Here is a 24,483-nt window from a genome sequence, read left to right on the forward strand (position 1 = left end):
ACAAAATGTGTTGGAAAATTGAAAAATGTAACATTTTGGCTGTAACCTAGATACAGTTGTCTTCACAGCAGTTCGAATTTAACTAATCAGTTTAAATTATGCCCGACCTAATTGAATTTGAATTTTACTGTTCTGACAATATCAAACCAATGAGACGATCCGATGTTTGGGGGATAAAAAGCAGGCATTTTGGAACTTGGCCAGAAAGAGCACCACCTGCCATTGTCAGACAGACTGCCCGAAAACACTCTCTGTCAAAGGTGCCTTTTTCATATGAAACATCTGTGCAGCAGAAGACCAAAGATGACCCAGGGAGATGTACAAGTAGAGGAAGATTGACACCGGACAAGACAGCCGCTGTCTGGTTTTTAAAATAGAGTTGCTGTAAATTTAATAGGGGCTTTATTGAATCAGTATATTGTTATCGAGTGGGAGGTATATAACAAACCTTTAAGAGAAAGGTGGCTTAGGGTTGTAAATAGTTGTTATTTAATGTTCATTTTAGAATTAAAGAATAACAATGTTATTTTTTTCTTTAAGTAGTGGAATTTAGGTAGTCCTCTGTCACTCATATTTTAACAGATTACAGGGTGAGTTGAGCTTTTCTGTGTGTTTGGTTTAATTAGCAGAAGGGTTCACCGCTGTGTATTAATAACTGTTACTTAAGCTCCTGAGGTGAAACATGGAAAATAAGAGCAGTAGGCTATTCAACTCTTCAAATCTGCTCTGTCATTCAATATGGTTGTGGCTGATCATCCAACTCAGTAACTTAATTCCACTTTCTTCCCATACCTTTTGATCCTTTTAGCCCTAAGAACTATTATCTATCTCCTCATAGAAAACACTTAATATTTTGGCCTCAATTGTTTTCTACGATAATACATTCCACAAGTTCACTACTGTTTATAATTCCTGTCTTGCAAATGGTGTCATTTGATCTCAATATTCAAACAAAAATATTTAATTCTTGCATAGATGCTTTGGTGAAACTCAGATCAATGTTTTACCTAAAATTTACGAAAGATGTGAGTGTGAACAGTTCTTACAAGTATTTTATAACACAGTCCTGTGATACCACACTCCATCTTGGTCAGCGTTTCATAGCCAACCAGTTGCTGTATGCGTTGATGCCCAGACTGTCCTTATACCCAGTGAAAGCAATAAATCATTTGATCAAGTTAAAATCTCTTAACTCTTGTATTAGCCAATGAAGATTACGGAGACCTCTTGTTTGTACCATTGACTCGTATAATAGTTTAATTTTTGGAGTGCTTGCTCATGGCTTCTGCTTTTTGAGGAGATCTTTGTATTTCTGAACAGTTATGGTAAAACTTTCCTTCACCCAGTTGTTTGCATACTTATTGCTCCATTTCCCTCAATTCATGATCTGGTTGCTGTGAAGTGCTGACCTAGTCAGAGTGTTGGTGTTGGTCCCTTCTTTCATTATTTCCAGGAAGAAAAATAACAGGGGAGAGCAATCATGTAGAGGATTATCACCACTTCCACACCATGGTAGTATTAAATCCATATTTAATTAGAATTGATGGTAATATACTTTCTCCCTGTTGTGAAAGTTCACCTTACTAAACTCCCACGGCTGAGTTCAGGAACTCTTTGTGTAGCTGCAGATCTGTGTTCTTTCATTCAGGGCTTCAGTTGTTGTAGTATTTGTCATTACAAAATGTCACTGAGTCCTGTGATTGTCAAAATCCAGCACAGTGGCTCAGTGGCTAGCAATGCTGCCTCACAGCATCAGGGAATCTAGGTTCGGTTCCACCCTCGGGTGACTCTCTGGGGTTTGCACATTGTGCCTGTGTCTGTGTGGGTTTCCACTGGGTCCTCCGGTTTCCTCCCACAGTTCAAAGATGTGCAGGTTAGATGGGTTGGCCATGCTAAATTGCCTTGTAGTGTTTAGAGATGTACAGGCCAGGTGGGGTAGCCTTTGGAAATATTGGGTAGGGGAATGAGGCTGGGTGGGGTGCTCTTCAGACGGTCAATTGGGCTGAATGGCTTGTTTCCACACTGTTGGGATTCTGTGAAAGCAAAAGCTCAGAAGCACAAATCCAGACATTTCAGGAGCCAGCAGTTCCGTGTGCTAGCTGTTTGAAGTTGCAGTGGCAGTTTTTGAATTTGTATAAAATGTAAAGTATTGCAGAAGCTGGAAATCAGAAACAAACAAAAAAAAAGCTGGAAGAACTTAGTGGGTCCAATAGTAACTGGGGAGGAACAGAAGTCAGTCATCCAACCTTTCATATTCAGGTCCTGCATGACCATACAAAGAAAAAAATACTCAGATCTATCTAACGTTCAGGGGAGGCAATGATGTAGTGGTAATGTCATTGAACTAGTAATCCAGAATCCCATGTTAATGTTCTGAGGACATAGGATTAAAGTCTACCAGGCCAGATGGTGAAATTTGAATTCAATAAAAATCCAAAATTGACAAAAAGCTAGGCCGACGGTGACTATGGTCATTATCAATTGTTGTAAAAATATCTGACTCATTAATGTCTTTTAAAGAAAGAAATCTGCCATTTTCATCTCTCTTGGAACTAAGTTTGACTTTAAATCTTCAATCCAAATTAGGATGAACCACACCCTGTAAATGAATTTTAAAAAATACTACTTGCTAAAATTAAGATGGCTTTCTCAGGAAAGACCCATCAAACATTTGATCTCTCTGTTTGAATTTAAATACATTGCACATCAACAGTACTGAAAAAGCCAGGAGCACTTGCATTTAAAATGTATCAAAGCAACATTCCCATTCCCTGCAGACAAGACATTTCAAAAGAAAATTGACAGATAGTCAGACAAAGGAAGGAATCTGGAGAAATGAAAGTGTGCAAATTAATTTTTTTCTTAAGGACTGCAAAAACTGACTTCAAAGCTGTTGGCATGAATGAAGAGTCAAGTTTGGATGTTTACACTTTACTGTATGCATCCTTTGAATAACTCACTGATTTCCTTTCACTGACCATTTATTGAGGTTGAACCAGTGAATTGAACTTCAGTGACAACCTGCCTTTCTGTTGCAAAGCTAAGGACTGAAAATGGGACTGCAGTGACCAGTGCTTCTTCTTGCTCTTGTAAATGATACCACTGAGAGGAGGAATTGCACATCTACTCCATTTCATAAAATATAGGCATAACTTATGAATAAAAAGCTTCAGTAGTTCTTTTTAATTATTTTGTAGGATTCAGGTGTCATTGGCTGCATCAGTATTTATCTCCCATTCCTAATTCCCCTACAGAAGGTGATGGTGAGCTGCTGTTATTTGCTGCTAGTTCCAGAAATTCGACCCAGCAACAGTGAAGGAGTTCCAAAAAGTTCCAACTCAGAGTCGTATGTGGCTTGGAGGTGACCTTAAAAATGATGGTTTTCCATTGCCTATGCTGTCTATGTCTTTTTATGATGTGGAGGTGTGGGTGTTGGACTAAGGAGCTGTGCTCTGAAAACCTGTATGTCCAAATAAACCTGTTGGACTATAACCTGGTATTGTGTGATTTTTAACTATGTCTTTTTAAGCAGTGAAGGTCACAGGTTTGGAAGGTGCTATTGAAGGAGCATTGTTGAGTTGCTACACTGTATCTTGTGGATGGTATGCACGGCTGCCACTGTGCAGCAGTGCTGGAGGTAATGAATGTTGAAGGGGCTGAATGGGGTGGCGATCAAGTGAACGCCAAATAGTGTACACATCCAGTACTTTGGCTAATGCAGAGTGTAAATGAGCCCAGATAGAGAGGGAAGGTTTGGTAGCCATATTTCGAGTCAGGAGGTTCCATCAAACCTTTACAGGCATAAATTTATAAAAATAACAGACCACAAACCCGTGATAGGTCTACTTATAGTGGACAAGGCAGTGTTACCTATAGCTTCACGTCGAATTTAACAGTGGGCTTCAAAAGTAAGTGTGTATAATTACAAGTTGGAACTCTGTCCAGTGGGTCAAGTAGCAAATTTGGGCTGACCTAGAGTCCCTCTGTTTAGGATATGCCCTGAATGAGGCTGTGGAATTGCAAGTGGTGTTCCCAAAGCTCTCATGGACTGTGAGGCTGTCTCCTTCCATATGAATATCCTGTAACTCATATGCTGTACTTGCTGCATTTTCTAAAGATATAGTCAGTTGTTGTACCTGTTTGAAGTCCAGATGGGCTTCAGCTAGGGGTTGCTTTTGCATGGTTACATCATTAATCTCACATACCAGCAGGTCTCTCAGCATCTCATTAAAGGTTAAACCAAAGTCCCATGTCTCTACCAGTTGTCTTAACCCAGTCAAAATTCCCCTGGTTCTCGAATTGCTCAAGTTAAAACGATACTATCTCAGAATTCAAGGAAGCTTGGGGTCGTAGCATTTCTGAACTAAATCTGTCAACTGTTGAAAGGTTTTAATATCTGGTGCCTCAGGCATTAACATATAGTGTGGTTAGCAAAACAATATCCACATGTTTATAAAAAGTTCCAAAAATCAGAAGTCTAGACATGTTGGAAAATTATTGTTCCTCAAGTTCCTTTTGATTTTTGTAATAATAATATGCTGTTGTCTTTAGGTGATGATTAGCTTTCCATTTGATTGTTTTTCAGATTAACTTAGGTCTTTCCTTGAATGGTTTTTTCAAGTGTTCTTGGGTTTTCTGACTTTTTCCATACAGAGAGAAGTGGTTTCTTTCTGTCTATAGGCTCTGGATGTCTCTGCTTCTCTTGGTATTTAAAGCTTTAGAATCACAGTCATAGAGATGTACAGCATGGAAACAGACCCTTTGGTCCAACCTGTCTGTGCCAACCAGATATCCCAACCCAATCTAGTTCCACCTGCCAGCACCCGGTCCATATCCCTCCAAACCCTTCCTATTCATATACCCATCCAAATGCCTTTTAAATGTTGCAATTGTACCAGCCTCCACCACTTCCTCTGGCAGCTCATTCCATACACGTACCACCCTCCGTGTGAAAAAGTTGCCTCTTAGGTCTCTTTTATATCTTTCCCCTCTCACCCTAAACCTACGCCCTCTAGTTCTGGACTCCCTGACTCCAGGGAAAAGACTTTGTCTATTTATCCTATCCATGTCCCCTATAATTTTGTAAACCTCTATAAGGTCACCCCTCAATCTCCGACGCTCCAAGGAAAACAGCCCCAGCCTATTTAGCCTCTCCCTATAGCTCAAATCCTCCAACACGGCACCATCCTTGTCAATCTTTTCTGAACCCTTTCAAGTTTCACACATCTTTCCAATAGGAAGGAGATCAGAATTGCACGCAATATTCCAACAGTGGCCTAACCAATGTCCTGTACAACCGCAACATGACCTCCTAACTCCTGTACTCAATACTCTGACCAATAAAAGAAAGCATATGAAACGCCTTCTTCACGATCCTATCTACCTGCGACTCCACTTTCAAGGAGCTATGAACCTCTACTCCAAGGTCTCTTTGTTTAGCAGCACTCCCTAGGACCTTACTATTAAGTGTATACACAGCTCAGCCAGTCAAAGAGAAATATTCTCAGTGCTGTTGGGTCTTGAATTTTCATTCATTCTTCTTCCAAAATGTAATATTGTGTTGTACCACTCAACAATATACAACACTTGATTTTCAAAATGCAAAAAACAGTTCTGGTATTCCATTTATAGCGTGCCAATTTCCAATTTATAGTCCCAAAAAATGAAAATTATATGAATGGAGAAAAATGAAAGCACATTTTAAAATCAGGAAGCATATTAGTTGCTGTGAATGGGGGTTTCAGGGGGAATGGAACCCACTGTGAATTAAGGCATGAGCTGGAATGTAGAGGGAGACCTGGTAGGATTGCAATGGAATGGGTAGGTGTCAAGGTTATGAAGGAACATTTCAGCAGTAGAAATGCTGAGACAGAGATTAAGTTGAGCAATGTTACAGAGATTGGCAAACACAGGAGGAAGATAAATACCTAAACAATCTGTTCTGGTCATACTTTGAGGGAGATAGATTTTGCTGGTTAAGTTACCCGGAGAATCTCCTTACCTCATGTTTGAGTCATGCCTTGGGATCTTCTGTAGCCACCTGGGGATCTGTTCATCTGAAGCATTTGTCAGCATCTTAGGTGTGAATCTTGCCCAATAAAGATTTCAATTATCTGCAGATTGGTTTAATATGGGTTTATTTTGTTAAGCTAAGATGCCTAGATACAGTAACTAACTGAAACATTAATGCCTATTTAGCGAAAAAGAAGACCAACTGACAAGGGTGACTGAGATGCAGAAACTCCAAGCCCAGAAAGCAGATGCTGCTTTGGAAGAATTCAAGAGACAGGTGGAGCTAAATTCTGAGAAGGTCTATTCTGAAATGAAACAGCAGGTAAAGCTTCTGTTGTTGATTCTGTGGAGTTTATTAAGGTTACATGCTGGGCTGCTTCTGGTTTTTATTAGCAAATGCAACTTTAAATACAGTTAAGATATTACTTTACAAATGAATGAAAAGTGCCCTTCATTTATTTCAAATCACTACCAAATAGACGAGCAAAAAAAACCTCCTTGATTTCTTAAACTATCAGACCATATGAAATATGAACAGGATTTGGCTGTTCGACCCCTTGAACCTGCTCTACCACTCAATGGGATCATGGTGTCTCAAGGTTAGTCCTTTTTTTTCTAAAAGCTGTTCCTTGACTCAAGGATATGCTGCCTTTGATTTTTTTCAGAGGGATAATAAACTAGGCCGGGCTTCAATCAGACTGGTTTGGTACAGAGATGAAAAGGATTTTGAGAAGTCTTTTGATTATATGTAAACAGTGAGATTAAAAGTGGCCTGTAGAATGAAAGGGGAGCGGTCAACTCTCTCGATGAGTGGTTTAGTTCAGTCCAGAACTGTTTGGGAGTTCAACAGTGAAAGATGGAAACTCTCTCTTCTGTTCTGCCCTTCTAACTTCAACCTGTAAGCATCTGACCCTTTTTTGTACTGTGTTTTAAGTGGGATGGGGGGTGGAGGGGGTTGCTTATTGGGACTGTTGTGTGTATTCGGAACAGCATACTTAAGTCTAGTTTGGATAGACTGAATTCTGTAGGGGTTCTTTGTTGTTCTTTGTGTTTCACTGTGTAATTTTGTGAATAAATTTTTTATTCTGTTTTAAACCTAGTAGTCAACCTCGTTAACTTAATCCGGGTAATTTTCATTGTACACTTACTGAAACAAATTGCAAACTTATGGTCTGGGCTACCTGCTTAAGAATGTTCTGATTGGTCTGGCCTAGTCTCTAACAACGGTTAACTGACAATCCTCACGTCCATTTTTCTGCTTTTTACCCATAATTGTTGATTCTCTACTGATTAAGAATCTATCTGTCTCAACCTTAAATATACACGAGGCGTTTGCGCCCACATCTCTCTGTGGTGAGCAGTTCTAAAGACTTTCAGCTATTTGAGAGAAGAAATTCCTCCTCATCTCAGTCTTAAATTGGCACTTCTTTATTCTAAGACTATGCCCTCTATTCCTCTACACTGGGAAGCACCCTCTCAGCATTTCCCCTGTGAAGATCCTTAAGAATCCCATATGTTTCAATAAGATCATCTGTCATTCTTCTAAACTTCAGCAAGAATAGTCCCAATCTGTTTAACCTTTGCTTATAAGACAATCATTCCATATCTGGTGAACCTTCTGTGAACTGCCTGAAGTGAAATGATCTATGTCCTTAAATAAGGGAGTAAAATTGCTCATAGGACTCCAGATGTGATCTCACCTGCACTTTGTACAATTTCCATAAGAGTTACCTTCTCTTAAAATAAGGGACCATATTCATTAGTCTTCCAGATTACTTACTGCACCTGTGTGATAGTTTTCTGTGGTTTGTGCACAAGTACTCCCAAGTTCCTCAGTATTGCAGTATTCTACAGTTTTTCTTCATTTAAGTAATAATCTGTTCTTTTGTTCTTCCTTCCAAAATAATTAATATCACATTTTCCGACATTAAACTACATTGAGAATGCGTTAAAGCAGTGTCACTTGTTCTGTTATTTGATAATTTAGTAGTGGAACAAAAAAAGAGATTGTTGATAATGTGGATGACCCTTTAGCTTTCTCTTACACAATCCTGTTGGTATGAAGATCAGTTTTCCCCATTCAGTTCTCTGCATTAAAATATAAAGCTCACAGTTAAATATTTTATGTATTTCCTTATTTTGTTGAATATAAAAATTAATCATTTTATTTTTGAGGTTGACTTAGCCTGGCATCCAAATACTAATTTATACGTTTCAAGTCAGCCAACTAAGTCAATGGTTTGTTTCATCAAACCTCTCTTTTTCCTCACCTTGTTCTGCCCCTGCAAGCAACATGCTGATTCTCACAAAGATGTCAGAAAAGATTTTCACTGAGATTGAACAAGCAAGAGCAATGTTCAGTTTCCTCCCTTCTACGCAGCACTATCATGTGGCCTCCACCAAATACCTTTCGTGATAGTTGGAGCTGGGTTCAGTGACGAGTTGAAACAGAGAGCTCCGTCTAATCTATGGCATAGCTTTACATTTGCTTTATTTGTAAAGTGCATGGTACCAATATAGAAAGCATGAAATGATCTGTTTTCCAGTAGTGATACCTCTCCATGCATAGCACTTAAAAAAGGTGCTCCAGCAAGATAAACTGTCCAAAACCCCTTGTTAGAGAGAACAGGCTGGGATAAATGCTGAAATTGTGAAAAAAACAAGTGTGTAATTAGACGTGGAGCAGAGATCCACATCACTTTAATCCACCCGTTTTCTCAAGCAGTGTCATTTTAAATAAGTACCACTGCTTGTGCACTGTATATTGAGTTCAACTAACAGTAAACAAGCGCTTAAAGAACGTGATGCTGAATGTTCCTGCATTGTGAGCGGAATGCACGGCTTTGAAATTTGAATGAGCCTTATTTCACATCTGTGGCAACAGCATATTTTATTCTCTATCCTCATCCAGGCTCATGTTGGCTGTTTCTAGGAATTTTTATCTAATAAACTTTTGGCATCAATATATATGATTATTGGTCCAAGTTTTAACCACAGTGATGCAATACAGTCTGGAAATTCCATTTGCCTCCTTTCTTGAATTGAATTGAAGTTATTGTCACATGTACCGAGGCACAGTGAAAAGCTTTGTCCAGAAATGCATAGATTTAAGAGGAATTACACATCATGAATCATTTTAATTTCTGCAGCAAAAGTTGACCATGCTGGAATATATAGTGGGTTATAGTGGGCATTCCCATAGAGAAAATAGGCTTTGACAAAGGGTCAGTTAGACTCAAAACGTCCTTACAGATGTTGCCAGACCTGCTGAGATTTTCCAGCGTTTTCTCTGTTGGTTTGAGATTCCAGTATCCGCAGTAATTTGCTTTTAAATAGGTATAATGTGTTAGCTTGAAACAACAACCTGTGGACACGTAATAATCCATTTTTCTCTCTTCAGATGTTAATTGACCTACTTTGTTGTGTGGCCAAGCAATTGCTCGGACAAATAATGAGTTTTTCCAAAGGAAGCTATTATAAAACATGTACCTAAAGGCTTGGTCAAAGAGTTAGGTTTTATGGAGGGAGAAAGTTTAGGAAATAAATTCCAGGACAATAAGCTTCTATGGCTAAAGGCATCGTTGCCATTATTGGATTGAAAATGTGGAGGAGGGAGAACGTGGAAGCCAGTGTTGGACGAAACAGGTTTTTGGAGAGTGGTGGGACTAAACAAAGTTAGCAGAGAGGGAGGGATAAGACCGTAAAAGGACTTGTGTAATCCCTTGATGCAAATTTTAAGATTGAAGCATTAGTTGTTTAGGAGCCAGTGAGGCAGCGTGTGCCTAAATCGGTTGAATGCCAAATATGTTGACATCTGTATCCTTTGAATTTGGAGTAACACAGGTAGAAAAACTCAAAAGTTGGAGAGTGGAAGGATTTTATTGGTAACATTGTTATCTATGGGGTTGCTAAGAGCATAATTGAATAGATGTTTGATAGATGGCCAAGCACAAGGGTTTGTGAGTTTGAAGATGCAGTTGTAAATGATTTGGGCAGAGATTTTCCCAGAAGGAAGTGGGATTGAAAGGGGTCTGTTAGTGAGGGGTATGAAAATCTGTTGTTTCATACACTAGGTCAGTGCAATAGCAATGTCTAAAGGTGAATCATTTGTTTAGTGGCAGAGGTTAAGAGAAAATAGGAGGGAAGTATCTTGGAAAGAGCAAGCTTAAGTAAGTTGAGATGTAATAGTGGTTTAACTTGCTGGGAATAAGGAGTCATTTATTCCAGAGCATGAGGGAGGAAAATAGTGAAGATTGTCACACCAAGAAACTTCAAGTGGGGGAAACTTGGTCAGATTACAGAAAATGGAGATTTTAAAGAAGAGTCAAACAAAATGCTGAGCTTAAAAGATGAGTAGGTCCCTGAGAAATAGGCAAGGAGCAACAGTGGTACTTAATAGCAATAAGAATCAGATTGCTGTGCAATTCCAGTCATTTATGCAGAGCAAGTGGTGCAAACTTTATGCAAGTATGGAGACTTCCATGAAGGATAAAGAGTGGTCATCTGTAGCCAAGTTTCCATCAAGGTCTTGATGTTAATGTAGTCATCTGTAATAAGGTCTTGGATGGCAAGGGTCTAGTTTACAAGTGACCAGATTTCCTTGAGGGAGGTACAGAGAAGAATGGTGACTTTGGAAGAGTTCAAGGCATCAGTGATGGGCGAGTATATATGATTATTGGTCCAATTTTTAACCACAGTGATGCAATACAGTCCGGAAATTCCATTTGCCTCCTTTCTTGAATTGAATTGTGGGTAGTGTGAGCAAGAGGATTTCTGAGTTTAGAGGAAGGGGCATTTGTTGTTGCTGTAAGGGGAGATCAGCCATTGCCTTGATGGCGCAAGACAATGCAATAGATTATCTTGGAAGAAATCAGGAATTTCCAACTTATGTGTTTTTGTTTTAAATTCATAATATTTGTGCTTTCTGGCATGGTGGCAATATTTTATTACCACAATTTCCATTCTTTTATTCCACCATACCAATATTTTATCCATTAAAGGACAATGATGACAAAAATTCAGACAATCCAACTGATACTTTTGAAATTTGTCATGATTTGAGGATGATGTCTATTTAAGATTGAGTGTTTCTACCATGGGTCTTCATGTGGCTGAGCAAGTCGTGTCCTGACTGACAGATCTTTGGGCGCTTGGAGAAAGGATGTCTCATGAGCTAGTGGGATTTGAAGGGCTGAATTTGCTCCTTTTTTTGTCACTACTTTGTCTTATGATTAAGACATTATGACTCAAACCCTGGTGCAGTATGATGGACAATTTGTCACCAACTAGAAAGGTTGATAACAAGCTTCTCCTAGTCATCAATATCAATTGAACCACTTTGTATCTATTCTTTATCCTTCCCTGGAAAGCTAATCACAAGAATTGAGAAAACAGAAAGTGGTACAAGTGATGAAGTGTTCAGTCCACTCAAGTTGATTTTGCAGAAGTTTTACGTGAAAAACTTATGGAGCTGGCTGTAAGCAACGGTTAACATCAGAAGCCTGTATGATGAGGGTGATGATCTGATGATGATGTGAGAGTTTCGGGTGTAAGGAGAGCAATCTGGAAGGTAGAAGGTCCTCTAACCTTTGTAAAGTGAGTGTTCAGATCTAGCTGGAAATTTAGAATTTGTGCCATAGACCAATGGAGAAAGTGAGGACTGCAGATGCTGAAGATCAGAGCTGAAAATGTGTTGCTGGAAAAGCGCAGCAGGTCAGGCAGCATCCAAGGAGCAGGAGAATCGACGTTTCGGGCATGACCCCTTCTTCAGGAAGAAGGGCTCATGCCCAAAACGTCGATTCTCCTGCTCCTTGGATGCTGCCTGACCTGCTGCGCTTTTCCAGCAACACATTTGCAGCTCTGCCATAGACCAGTGACTTGAACAGCATATTTTTGGAAGACTAGGAGTTCATACCTAGAATAAACAATAAAACACTGGCTTCTGTTGAATTAAGAGAACGCAACGATGGCACTGGTTGTGATGGCAATTGGACTGTTGCTAATATACAGTCCAGGTCTCAATGTGGTACAGGAATGCAGTAATGACAGTTGCCTTATGTGCAAGGATTTCTGTTGACTTGTCGAGGTGTTTGTTGTTAAAAGCCCATTGCTGTAGTTAGTAGAAGGCTGAGCTGATGCAACTGATCCAGTAAAGGATCTTCTTTAAATGTTGCCAAGTTATGAGAAGTGCTCAAAATATTCCAGAATCTTGCCTTCAACCTATATGCAAAGTGGAATATTTGTCTGATCAGGTGTAACCTGAAATAATGTTTTTGACAACACTCAAGGAAAGGCAAAGTTTTTTTGTCTGTAGAATTGAAGAGATTGAGAGTGGCATATAAATCTGGCACAGAGTGAGCAATGACATTGAAGTCCTGAAAATTGTGGAGGATGTAAGTCTGTGTTGGTTAGTTTGTTTTGGTGTGACGGCAACTGAGGTTAAATCGTTTTCCATCCAGGCAGTATTTCATACTCCCACCAGAGGAACGTTGATCTTTTGATGAGGTGAATATCCACTGTTGGATCGATTGTAAATAGTATGGGAAGGGAAGGCCTTCCTTTCCCTTCTAAATCTATGAAATGAGTCCTTGGAGTCTTAATTTGTCAGCAAATGCCTATCAACTTTGCCTCTGCCAGAATACCAGTGGGGTTCCAGGCTTGTGTTGCTCATTTGTTTGATTGCATGCTGTAGTTATCCTATTGATGATGGTTCAGTCATGGATTCTGCCACATGCTATTTGCAACCTACCTGACAGTGGCTAGTCAATTCATCAAAGGTCAACAGTCAATTAAATAACACTTTGATGGAAAACTCCTAGACCTCATTAACCTCCATATGAAAGCGAAACTGACCACCATGGGTATACGTGAGCTACAGTTTTCAAAGGATTGCAGTTCACAGGATGCTGTGAGATAACCTGGAGAGTATCAGCTGTTACTGTGGATATATAGTTAATGAACTGTTGAAAATGTTCTTTCCAGCATTGATTGTTGTCATTATCATTCTTAGGATGTGAAACACCATTCTGAGAGTGATGAAAGATACTGTCCATTGATGACTCTGGTGGTTTGAAACAGCTTCACATGTCAAGATGGTCAGCTTATTGTTGATGTGGAGAAGCTGGTGTTGGATTTGGGTGGACAAAGTTAAAAATTACACAACACCAGTTTACAGTCCAACAGGTTTATTTGGATGCACTAGCTTTTGAAGTGCTGCTCCTTCATCAGGTGGATGTGGACCTCTCAGGCTTCTGTTCCCACCACATTCCTTTATCTTCCAGATTTATCTTTGGGCATCAGCCTTGAACTGTTGGAATGCTGCTTTCTTGACTTGCAGCCTTGATTGGTTTTGCCAAGCAATGAAAGCTTGACAACTTTACTCATCCAAAAATACACGGCAATTATTATTTCCGTATGTTGTCAAAAACTGTTATTAATTTTTAAACGCACATTGAAGAAATTAATCTTATGGTGGCAGGTAGGTAGTAGTTATTGCTAAATATTAGTTTGATGAAATTACTTCACTCAAATAGTTTAGCAGGGGTTAGAGAGATAATAAGCTATATCACCTCAGTGAGGGACTTTGGCTTAATGCCACATTCAGCTAGGTTGCTGATCACTAAAGCTGAAATGGTCATTACTGTTCCTCCTAATGATGATTTCAGTATGACTGCAGTAGAGGCCTCAGAGCTGTTTTCCTATTTTCCAATGGAACTGGCCACAGCTAGTTTCAGGCTGGAATAGATCAGAGGCAGTTGAACAAACCATTAAATTGAGGGAGCAATTTTTCAGAATATGACCTGTAATCTCTTGGGCTAACTGTGCAATATTCAAAAACAGAGAAAAGACATTGAAAATATAAAAATCAATGTAAGAGATTTCTCAAAACTTGTTAAGTGTGCAATGTCACAAAGCTGGTTCCTTTTTTTCTAAAAGCTGTTTCTTTTCTCAAGGATACTATGTCCTTTTATTTTTCAGAGGGGTTGTAAATGCTCCCAGTGCCAATTAGACTGGTTTGGTACAGAGATTAAAGAGTACTGAGAGGTCTTTTTGTTTATATGTCAACAGATGAGACTTCAGGACAAAGTGGTCATGTTTTAGAAGTGACCTGTGTAATGAAAGGGGAGTGGTCAGCTCTCTAGCTGGGCAGTTCAGTCCAAAATGAATTAGGAGTTCAACAGTGCGCTGTGTGGAAACTCTGTCTTTCTTTCTGCCCTTCTAGCTTCAACCTGTAAGCATCTGTTCCAATTCTTTTACTGGTCTTTAAGGGGTTTTGCTTATTGGGACTGGTGTGTATATTCGGAATGGCATAATTAAGTCTGGTTTGGATAGACTGATTCCTGTAGGGGTTTTTTATTCCGTTCCTTGTGTAATTTTGTGAAAACATTTCTGTCTGTTTTAAAACTTAGTAGTCAACCTTAATCTGGGCAGTTCTCACTGTACACTTACCAAGACAAATTGCAAAGTTATGGTCTGGGTTGCCTGCTCAAGAATATTTTGAGTGGTCTCGCCTAGTCCATAATAGATTGTGGGCTCTTTGTGGGACTTTAAACAGTGAGTGATAGGGCGAGTGAGGTATTTGCATCCCTGTCGGAGGATGTATCTGGGGAGTATGAGGAGATGGGAAAAGCCATCCTAAGTGCATATGAGCTTGTAGCAGAAGCCTCAGGAATCTAAGGAGGGACCCAGGTCAAACCTACATTAAGTTTGAAAGGATCAAACAGAGAATGTCGACAGATGGATAAGAGTTTTAAAAATCGAGCAAACCTGTTATGCCCTTAGAGAGGTAATTATTTCGGAGGAATTCAAAAATTCACTGCCTGAAGTAGTGCGAACTAATGTGGAAGAGCAGAGAGTTAAAACAGCAAGGTTAGCAGCTGAAGTGGCTGATGATTATGAGCTGGTCCATAAAACACAGTTTGGCTTCCAGAATCAATTTCAGGCCATGAGGGATAGAAATTGGGGCAAAGAGAAATCTTCACGTGGAAACGGAAATGTAGGTCTCAGTGAAGACCATAAGGATAACTTACCACAGGGTAAAAAAGAAACCCTTGAGGGGGACAAAGAAGTTAAAAAGCTCCGGTGTTTTTATTTTAATAAAATAGGCTACACAAAATCAGTGTTGGAGGGCTAGGAGAAAGCCAGATGTAAGAAAACTGGACAAGCTCGGGTATTTTTTTGGACTAGTAACAAAAAGCACAAGGGAGGTTAGACAACTGCTTCAGAGTGTACAAGATGATCAGAGGTTGATTAAGAAGAAAATGTTTAAAAGTGCTTTTAGCTATAAGTGCTTAGCAGTGCTTTTCAGGTTAAAAAATATACATGCGAGGATAAAGTTTATTCACATAGGCCAGGAGCGTAGGTAAGGAGATTACAATGTTAAGGGACACAGGATCCTCTCAGTCTGTAATGCTGAAGGATGAGGAGATATGTACTCCTGGGGGCCTATTGCCAGAAAAGGTACTGGTAACAGGAATTCATGGTGAGACAAAAAGTGCTCAATTATATAAATTGAGGATAGAGAGTCCAGAGAAGAGTGGAGAATTTGTGGTAGGAGTACTGAATAAACTCTCAGCTCCAGGAATACAATTCTTCCTTGCAAATGATATAGCTGATTTATCAGTAGATGTGCTGCCTACTCTAGCTGAAAAGCCAGTGGAGACGCAGGCAACTGAAGAAATGAAGAATATTTTTCCAGGAAGTTTCCCTGATGGTGTGGTCACAAGTTCACAGAGGCACAAGTTGAAGCAAGAGAGATCAATGCATCCCTGTATGTTATTACTTAACTAATGATGTCTTAGTGAGGAAATGGAGACCATCACACAGTCAAGCAGATGAGAAATGGGCAGAGATTCATCAAATTGTTTTGTCAGTAGGGTATAGAAAGGAGGTACTGCGAGTGGCGTATGAGCTACCACTTGGAGGTCATTTAGGGGTGAGGAAAACACAGGCTAAATTACAAATACATTTTTACTGGCTTGGAATGCACAAGGATGTAGTTGAATTTTGCCAGCTGTGTCATACATGTCAGCTAATCTGAAAACCACAGGTAGTAATAAAGCCTACACCTTTAATACCTATTCTATCATTTGAGAACCTTTCGCAAGAGTCTTGATTGGTTGATTTGGCCCCCTATCTCAAACAAAAAGTGGGAATAAGTATTTATTAACAATAATGGATGTGTCGTCTAGATTTCTAGAGGCAAGCCCATTATACAACACCACAGCTAACAGGGTTGTAGAGGAATTGCTTAAATTTTTTTACTAGATACGGACTACCAATAGAGATCCAGTCAGATCAAGAATCAAACTTCACATCCAAACTATTCAAGGAGGTTATGGATAACTTGGGAATAAAGCAATGCAAATCTACTGCATACCATCCAGAATCACAAGGAATGCTAGGGAAATGGCATCAAACACTAAAGACCATGTTGAGGGCTTATGGTCAGGATTATCCAGATGATTGGGATAAGGGAGTTTGTACTTTTTGCGATCAGAGATGCACCAAATGAATCGACCAAATTCAGTCCATTTGAATTATTTTGGGGGCATGAAGTAAGAGGACCATTAAAATTAATTAAGGAGAAATTAATAAGTCAGAATTCAGAGACCACCCATTTGGACTATGTGTCAAATTTTAGAGAACGATTAAATAGAGCTGGAAAGTTGATTAGATAGCAGATTAGACAGCATTTAACAGTATCACCGCATTTAAAAGTATCACAGCATACAATGAAACAGGAAGTTGATAATAAATCACAAATTCGCACTTTTGCAATTGGGGATAAGTTATTGGTGAGTGAGGTGAACTACTTGATAAGGACTCCAGACAGGAAGAAATTTCACAGTGTGAATCATGTGAATATGCTCAAAAGGTGTTTTGATAGGGAAGAAAAACAAGAGGAGAAGGTGTTAATAATTACAGCACAGAAGAAGAACCAAGTTCAGAGGATTCTGAATTGAACATTCCTTTAATCAAATTGGATAATGAGGAAGTTGTCAAAAATTAGAATAGATTATTGAGTAACCTTCCACAAGAAAATTGAAATGACCTAAAAGAGTTATTACTATCACGTGGGGAGCTATCCGGAAATAAACTGGGAAGTACTAACCTAATTGTGCATGATGTAAGTATAGGAGATGCTGTTCCGATTAAGCAACATCCTTATAGGCATAACCCTCTAAAGTTGGCACAGATTTCGAAGGAGATAGAGCGCAAGCTCTAAGGTAGCATAATTGAAGTGAGTTACAGTGATTGGAGCTCACCCATAGTCATGGTGCCAAAGCCAGATGGTACCCAATGATTATGTGTTAACTATCTCAAAGTCAACACCGATACAAAGTCTGATGCATATCCAATTCCATGGTTGGAGGACTGTGTTGAAAAAGTGGGTCAAGCAACTTACATCTGTAAGTTGGACTTGCTCAGAGGCTACTGTCAGAGAGAGCAAAGGCAGTTTTGGCTTTTGTGAGGGCAAATTGACGATACCAGTTCAAAGTCATGCCATTTGGTCTGAAAAACGTTCCAGCCACTTTTCAGAGACTAACTAATAAGGTCATTGCTGGGTTACCCAGCTGTGTTGTTTACATTGATGACCTGGTGATTTTTAGTCACTCATGGAAGGAACATTTAAAGCATTTATCAGATTTGTTCGATCGACTTCGGAAGGCAGGCTTGGTGGTAAACCTAGCTAAAAGTGAATTTGACAAAGCCCAAGTCACCTTCCTGGGCCATTTTATTGAACATGGACAAATGGCCCCGTGGGATGTGAAAACAAGGTAATTGGGGAATTTCTCACACTGTCGACAAGAAAAGCAGTACTACGGTTTCTGGGGTTGAGTGGATTTTACTGAAAGTTTGTGCCGAACTTTATCAGTGTGGCTTCTCCACTCACCAAATTGTTAAAAAAAAGGGCAAGAAGTTTCAGTGGACAGCGGACTGTCAAAAGGCATTTGATAGCCTAAAAACTGTGTGAACCACTGCCCCAGTATTAGCCACATCTGTTTACACAAAGCCTTTCAAGGTGGCTATCGATGCCAGTGATGTTGGTGTCAGTGCGATGCTCTTGCAAGAGGATGATGAGGGAGTAGAAAGACCCATCGGGTATTCTTCCAGGAAGTTGAACATTTATCAACATAATTATTTAACGATGAAGAAAGATACTTTAAGCTTGGTGTTGGCATTACAACATTTCAGTGTTTATATTACCAGCAATTCATCTGAGACATTCGTATACACGGATCATAATCCATTAACATTTGTGGAAACATTTAAGGATAAAATGCCAAACTGTTCAGATGGAGCTTGTTGTTGCAGCCTTTCAATTCCACAATTATGCATGTGGCTGGTTGTGAAAACGAGATTGACAATGTGTTATCCAGACTCGAATTAGATACAGAGGCATTCGATGGCAAGTGTGCCATGGCCTGAATTCGTGTGTGGTTGTGCATGTTTGCATGTGTATAGTTAGTATAGTGTATATGTGTGTTAGACTACTGACCGGGTTTTTGAAGTGTTTTAAAATGAATCCATCTTTTGGTATTGATGGGTTTTTTTTAAGGGAGCGAATGTGGCAATGCTGGTTCCTTCTTTCTAAAAGTTGTTCCTTTTCTCAAGGTTTTTTTCAGTGTTCATTAACATTCCTGGTGCCAATTAGGTTGGTTTGGTACTAAGATTAAAGGGTATCGAGAGGCCTTTTTGTTTATATGTCAACAGATGACACTTCTGGCCAAAGTGGTCATGTTTTAGAAGTGACCTGTATAATGAAAGGGGAATAGTCAGCTCTCTAGCTGTCCAGAACTAGTTAGGAGTTCAACAATGAGCTGTACAGAAACTCTCTCTCTTTCTGCCTTTCTAACTTCAACCTGTAAGCATCTATTTCATTTCTTTTACTGGTCTTTAAGGGGGTATGCTTATTGGGACTGTTGTGTATATTCAGAATGGCATAATTAAGTCTAGTTTGGATAGACTGAGTTCTGTGGGGGTTCTTTATTCTGTCCTTTTTGTTTCATTGTGTAATTTTGTGAATAAATTTCTGTCTATTTTAAAACTTAGTAGTCAACCTAAGCTAGCTTACTCTGGGCAATTATCATTGTACATTTACCAAGACAAATTGCAAAGTTATGGCCTGCTCAAGAATGTTTTGAATGGTCTGGCCTAGTTCATAACAACAGATCAATGCATTTATAATAGCGAACTTTACTGTATGCAAAATAATACTTGCAGCTGACTAAAGCCAATCCAATCTTAAAATAACTTTACATTTTATCTTTTTGAAGTCCCATTAGCCCATGTTATATAAGTTCCTTGTGATTTGCTTTGAAACAGTTGTTTTTTCCATTTGGTTTATTTTCCTAAATTTGGCTTTGATTCAGTTCAGAGCACCCCAAACTCTAAGTCAGAAGTTGTGGGTTCATGCTGTACTTTAGATTCTAAACTCATAATCCATGCTAAGACTCCACTCTAGTGAAGGTCTGAGGAGTGCTGCACCATTGGTGATGTATTTTTCAAGTGATTTATTTAAATGAGGCAGGTGTAAAAGATCCCTCTATTTAAAGCTGAACTAAGAGCTTTCCTGTTATCCAAACCAACATTTACCCCTCAACTACTTAAATTGAAAATATGATTATCCTGTTATTCTCTCGCTGCACACAGATTAGGTCCTGCATTTCCTTTTATTTCTTAAAAAGAAGTCATTGGTCGTGAAGGGCTTTGAGATGTCTTGAGATCATAAATGATGTGATTTAGATGTAAGTGCTTTCTTTTAAATTCAGCTCCAAACAGGAGCAATCCTCAGAATAGTGCTAAAGACTTGCATTCATCCACAAGCTCTTTCTTGTATTGCACCACAGTTTCTGTACTTCACTTTTGCCTTAAAATTAGGAACCAGAGAATGATATGTGGTGATGGAAAGTCTCTATCCTCAGCAACTCGCATACTTTCATCTTTTTTTTTCTGGTTGCACCTCATGCTCATCCTCAGATCACACAAAGTTGACCGTGTAATTATTTTGGAAGTGTGGATTTTGTGGGTTGCATAATCCCTGCAGCACCATTGATTCCTAAGGACAAGTTCATTTTGCCAAGGGGAAAAAAATTAGCTTCAAATCAGGAAACACTCTTGAAAGGAATTCAGTTTTCCACTGTTACTAATTGATCCCAGCACAGATGCATAAGAATAGATTGCTTCCAAATGACATGCTTTGATGTGAGGAAAGCTATGAAGTCCAACACAGTACCTTTTAGACCAGCCACTAAATCTGTTTCATCGTTATCACCAGCTTTCTTGTCATCAGAGTCTGTGTTTATAGTCTATCAAAGATTGGGATAGTTTAGGCTTTTATAGTCTATCAAAGATTGGGATAGTTTAGGCTTTGTTAGATATTAAGCTGGATTCTGATAAAATGGGGATATCAGTGGCGTAAGCTTTTTCTTGAGCAGACCACTGTAGCCATTAACCTGTTATTTCCCAGCGCACAATGCAGCGCCATCTGGTGAATATGTCAACAACAATGATTTGCTTGCAAGAAAAATGAAGTTTTCAAAGCTGACCTTTTTTGTGCGGAAATATTTAGCTGGAAAACACTCACCTCTGAAAAATAATGGTCAAATATCTAAACTTCAGTGAAATCAAATGTTCATTTTTCAGGTTTTGTACACCATCCTTAGCCAATAGACAATTGATGCTGTGAGATTTCACTGCCAATATTTCGTGGAATTGAGGGAAAATTAGGCTGGACTGGATTCAACTTCAGGTGGGCATATTGATGACGATGCTTCAGTTCAAGCTGTAGATCTACCTTCATTTGTTTTCTCAGTAATTTTTGGATGGTGAGGAAGGAGATTTATAGGGTGTTTAGGTAAACTTGCACTTCGAGAGAAAGTGTGTAAAGCCACCGTGTCACTGTTCATGCCGCACTTTAGAAATCAGTGTACAGCTTTGCTACAGCTGCTACTGATCTTTGATTGGATTTGAGCTGAAGGCTCAAGGCTCCAGGACAAGGAAAGAAATGGCTAGCTGATGAATGTACAACTACTTACATCAAACAACTTTAAGCCGGCAGTTAGTGGTGTCGATAGTAGTCATGATTTGGAGATGCTGGTGTTGGACTGGGGCATACAAAGTTAAAAATCACACAACACCAGGTTATAGTCCAACAGGTTTAATTGGAAGCACACTAGCTTTCAGAGCGACGCTCCTTCATCAGGTGTTAGTGGAGGGCTCGATCGTAGCAAAAATTTGCAGTGTGATGTAACTGAAATCATACATTGAAAAATTGATTGTCTCTTAAGCCTTTCATCTGTTAGAATACAGTGATAGTTTCACTTCTTTCACGTCGCTCCGAAAGCTAGTGTGCTTCCAGTTAAACCTGTTGGACTATAACCTGGTGTTGTGTGATTTTTAACTTTGTACATCAAACAAGTGAGTCTTGACTGTTGAGGAGACCTGAAGTGATGGACTTATCACAGGCTGCTATTGCAACATCAAAATAAAGGATCTCTCTCAGGCTCTGCTACATATGAAATATATTTCATTGACTTTCTTTACTTCTTTTAGAAAGTTGGTAAGGATGATTCGCTAAGTTTGAAAGCATAATCAAGTTGTTACCTAAAGCTAAAAGATATCTTCTATTTTCATGTTGACAAGTGAGAAATTTAAACTCTCATACACAAGCAGAATTAGAATAATTCATCAACATCCTTAATAATTATCAGCTCTTTCATTCAGGCAGAAATTCACACTTTTTAAAAAAAATTAACTGACACACACACACTTCCATATGCAAAAAGCCATCATCCTAAACAGATCTCCTACAGACTCATGAGGTCGCAGTCACACATTTCCATTGTGCAGTCACAAAGTTGAAATGTTTTAACCAGGCAGGCATAAACTCTTTAGTGCATTTCTGAACACATGTTTAGAAATAAATCTCACAGTCAACAGTTCATTACAGTGAAATCCACTAGGTTTTTTTTTCCAAGTACAGCAGCTCCTGAACACTGTCCTAAACTAGATATCCTGCATTCATTTGCAAGAAAATCATTACCTCAATGATTTGAGATTTTCTTGAATCCTAGTTACTCATTATTACTTTGTTGATAGGTTTAAAACTTTTCTCACTTCTTTGCGGCTTCCAGTTCCCACCCCACCACACCTAACCCTTAACAACATCCCCCCTTCCAACATGCTTTTTGCTGCCTCTTTGTACCCCTCATATCTCAAGAGCTTGACAGAGTATACACTGAGAGGATGTTACCCCTCGTGGGACAATCTTGGACTAGTGGGTATAGATTCAGAACAAAGGACTTCAATTTATGACTGAGATAAAGAGGAATTTCTTCTTTCAGAGTGTTGTGAGTCTTTGGAACTCCTTGCCAGAGAGAGCTGAGGGGACAGATATCTCATGTATATTTAAGACTCAGATAAATAGATTCTTGATCAGTAGGGGAATCAAGGATTACAGGAAGAATGCAGGAAAGTGGATGTGAGGTATCATGATACTATTGAATGGTGGAGCAGGTTTAATGGGCCAAATGGCCTACTCCTTTTCCTATTTCTTATGTCTTATGGACATTCCTTCACTGTTATTGAGTCAAAATCCTGGAAATCCTCTGTCTGTCCTTTGAATGAACTGCTTATACAATGAAGTGCTAAATATTCTACGAATACCTACTAGTATGATTTAAAAGAAAGCCCTTAATTTGGGGCTGTAATTTCTGACAGTTAACGTTGGGACACCTTGCAGTGCACAAGGAATCTTTGACAGATATTCAAGTTCACTTTGTCAATATTAGCCTTTGTTGAGCTGTCATCATTCTGGGAAGTACAGAGTGAAGCTTATCACAGGCCTAAGGGACAAGGATCTCAAATGCATTTAAATATTTTGAGTTGTCATTAACAAAGCTGCATTTTCAGACCAAAATGAAATTATGCTCAGCTCAGTGAATGTGTGACACTTGACAAGTTTGACCATATAGTGAGAAAGTAAGAGTAACAGAATTAGGCATCCTACAGAGAACCAACCATATCTTCTGTAAATGATTGTAAATAATGTCAGATGACCTCACTAACCAAACTTGGTAACAGCTTCTAATGGAGATTGATGTGTATAGTGAAGAAGGACTTCATAGCACAAGACGTCTGTGAGAAGCCAAGGGTCTTCAAAGCATTGATGGCAAGTATGTGCAGTTGTCATGTTCTAGATGAGGAACATTAAGTTTATGCACCCAACTGTTGTTGGTAAATGAGTGAAAGAATATCGAAAACTATTTATTTTCACATTTTTCCCCTGGTGGTCATTATTTGCTGTTTCAAAAGACAGTAGCTTTCAATTAGCCTGTAATAAAGTGGTCCTAATGAGTCTTTGCCATTCTTGATTTAGTTGCTTTGAGTTATGTGATAATTTTGTGACCTGTCCCATTCTACTGGGCAAAACTTTGAGTCATTTCTGAGGACCTCCCTCTGCACGGGTGAGATCAGCAAGGGATCATAGGATAACCTTCTTCCTTCACAACATAGAGCAATCCATTAGCTCAATAAACAATGTTGATGACTTGTCATTTTTGGGCTAATATTGTCAAGTGGATTTAAGAAGTTGGCACATTGCTGCAAATAATGATTAACATTCAAGAGTATTGTACAACTGAAGTTCATTGCTGTAAGGAGTGAAATTACAAAACAGGATCACAGGATTTAGAATCAAAAAACATGGCCGATACATTCAGCCACCATCTCACTGCTAATGTCAGTGTGACTAACATTCACTGACAATAGAGTACAGGGCTGTTTTAACCAATCACTGTGTTTTTAAACCATTCTTTGCCAACTGCACAATGGGTTAACCTGCTGCTTTGCTGGTTCCAGTTTTCTCTATATAATTCACATTCCTTAGATCAGTTTGCTGATGCCTCAGGGACAGAATCTGTAACTGGAGGAGGCCTTTATGCAAAGGAAAATGGCAAATGCATTTGAAGTTTGTTTCTGATCTTGTTTTGATTGATTTACTTTGTCATCAGAATTTTAAAAACTTTTCCTATGTAATTTTTTTTAATTGTTCCTGGTGTTTTCATAAAATGAGTAATCAAGAATATGTCTTGATTTTATTCAAATAGAAATCAAAAATAGTGGCTGCAACATAATCAAGGTTTACTCCCCACCTGGACACACTTTGTTTAAAGCTGTATTTCGTATAGTGAAGTAGTTATAGATTTTTGTCTCTATGACTACAGTGTCAAATCAAAAATTCTCTCTTTTGCATTTTATAGATGGAGAAGGTTGAGGCAGATCTAAGTAGATCAAAATCTGTCCGAGAGAAACAATCAAAAGAATTCTCTTGGCAGTTGGAGGAACTCAAACAGCGATATGAACAACAGGTACATATAATCACATTCTTTTCGACTTTTATGGAAACAAAGATTCTAAGTCTTTTCAGGAAATGCTTAGAATAATTTTGGTCACTGGGGATTCAGT

The 24,483-nt window shown here is 39.0% G+C and overlaps 1 protein-coding gene across 8 annotated transcripts in view; it reads left to right on the forward strand.

Moving 5' to 3' along the window:
- The window catches only part of cep112 (centrosomal protein 112), a 577,437-nt gene that overhangs the window by 311,309 nt on the left and 241,645 nt on the right, over positions 1–24,483 (forward strand). For all 8 annotated transcript variants that reach the window (XR_011954852.1, XR_011954853.1, XM_072558882.1 and 5 more), the window contains 2 exons: positions 6,199–6,334; positions 24,279–24,386. Coding sequence is in view for 6 of the 8 variants with exons in the window: in XM_072558882.1 (XP_072414983.1) it covers positions 6,199–6,334; positions 24,279–24,386 (244 nt within the window). In the remaining 2 variants the exon portion in view is untranslated. The remainder of the gene's footprint in view (positions 1–6,198; positions 6,335–24,278; positions 24,387–24,483) is intronic.

This window comes from Chiloscyllium punctatum, chromosome 39 (assembly GCF_047496795.1).
Source record: "Chiloscyllium punctatum isolate Juve2018m chromosome 39, sChiPun1.3, whole genome shotgun sequence".
In the NCBI taxonomy this organism is placed as follows: domain Eukaryota; kingdom Metazoa; phylum Chordata; class Chondrichthyes; order Orectolobiformes; family Hemiscylliidae; genus Chiloscyllium; species Chiloscyllium punctatum.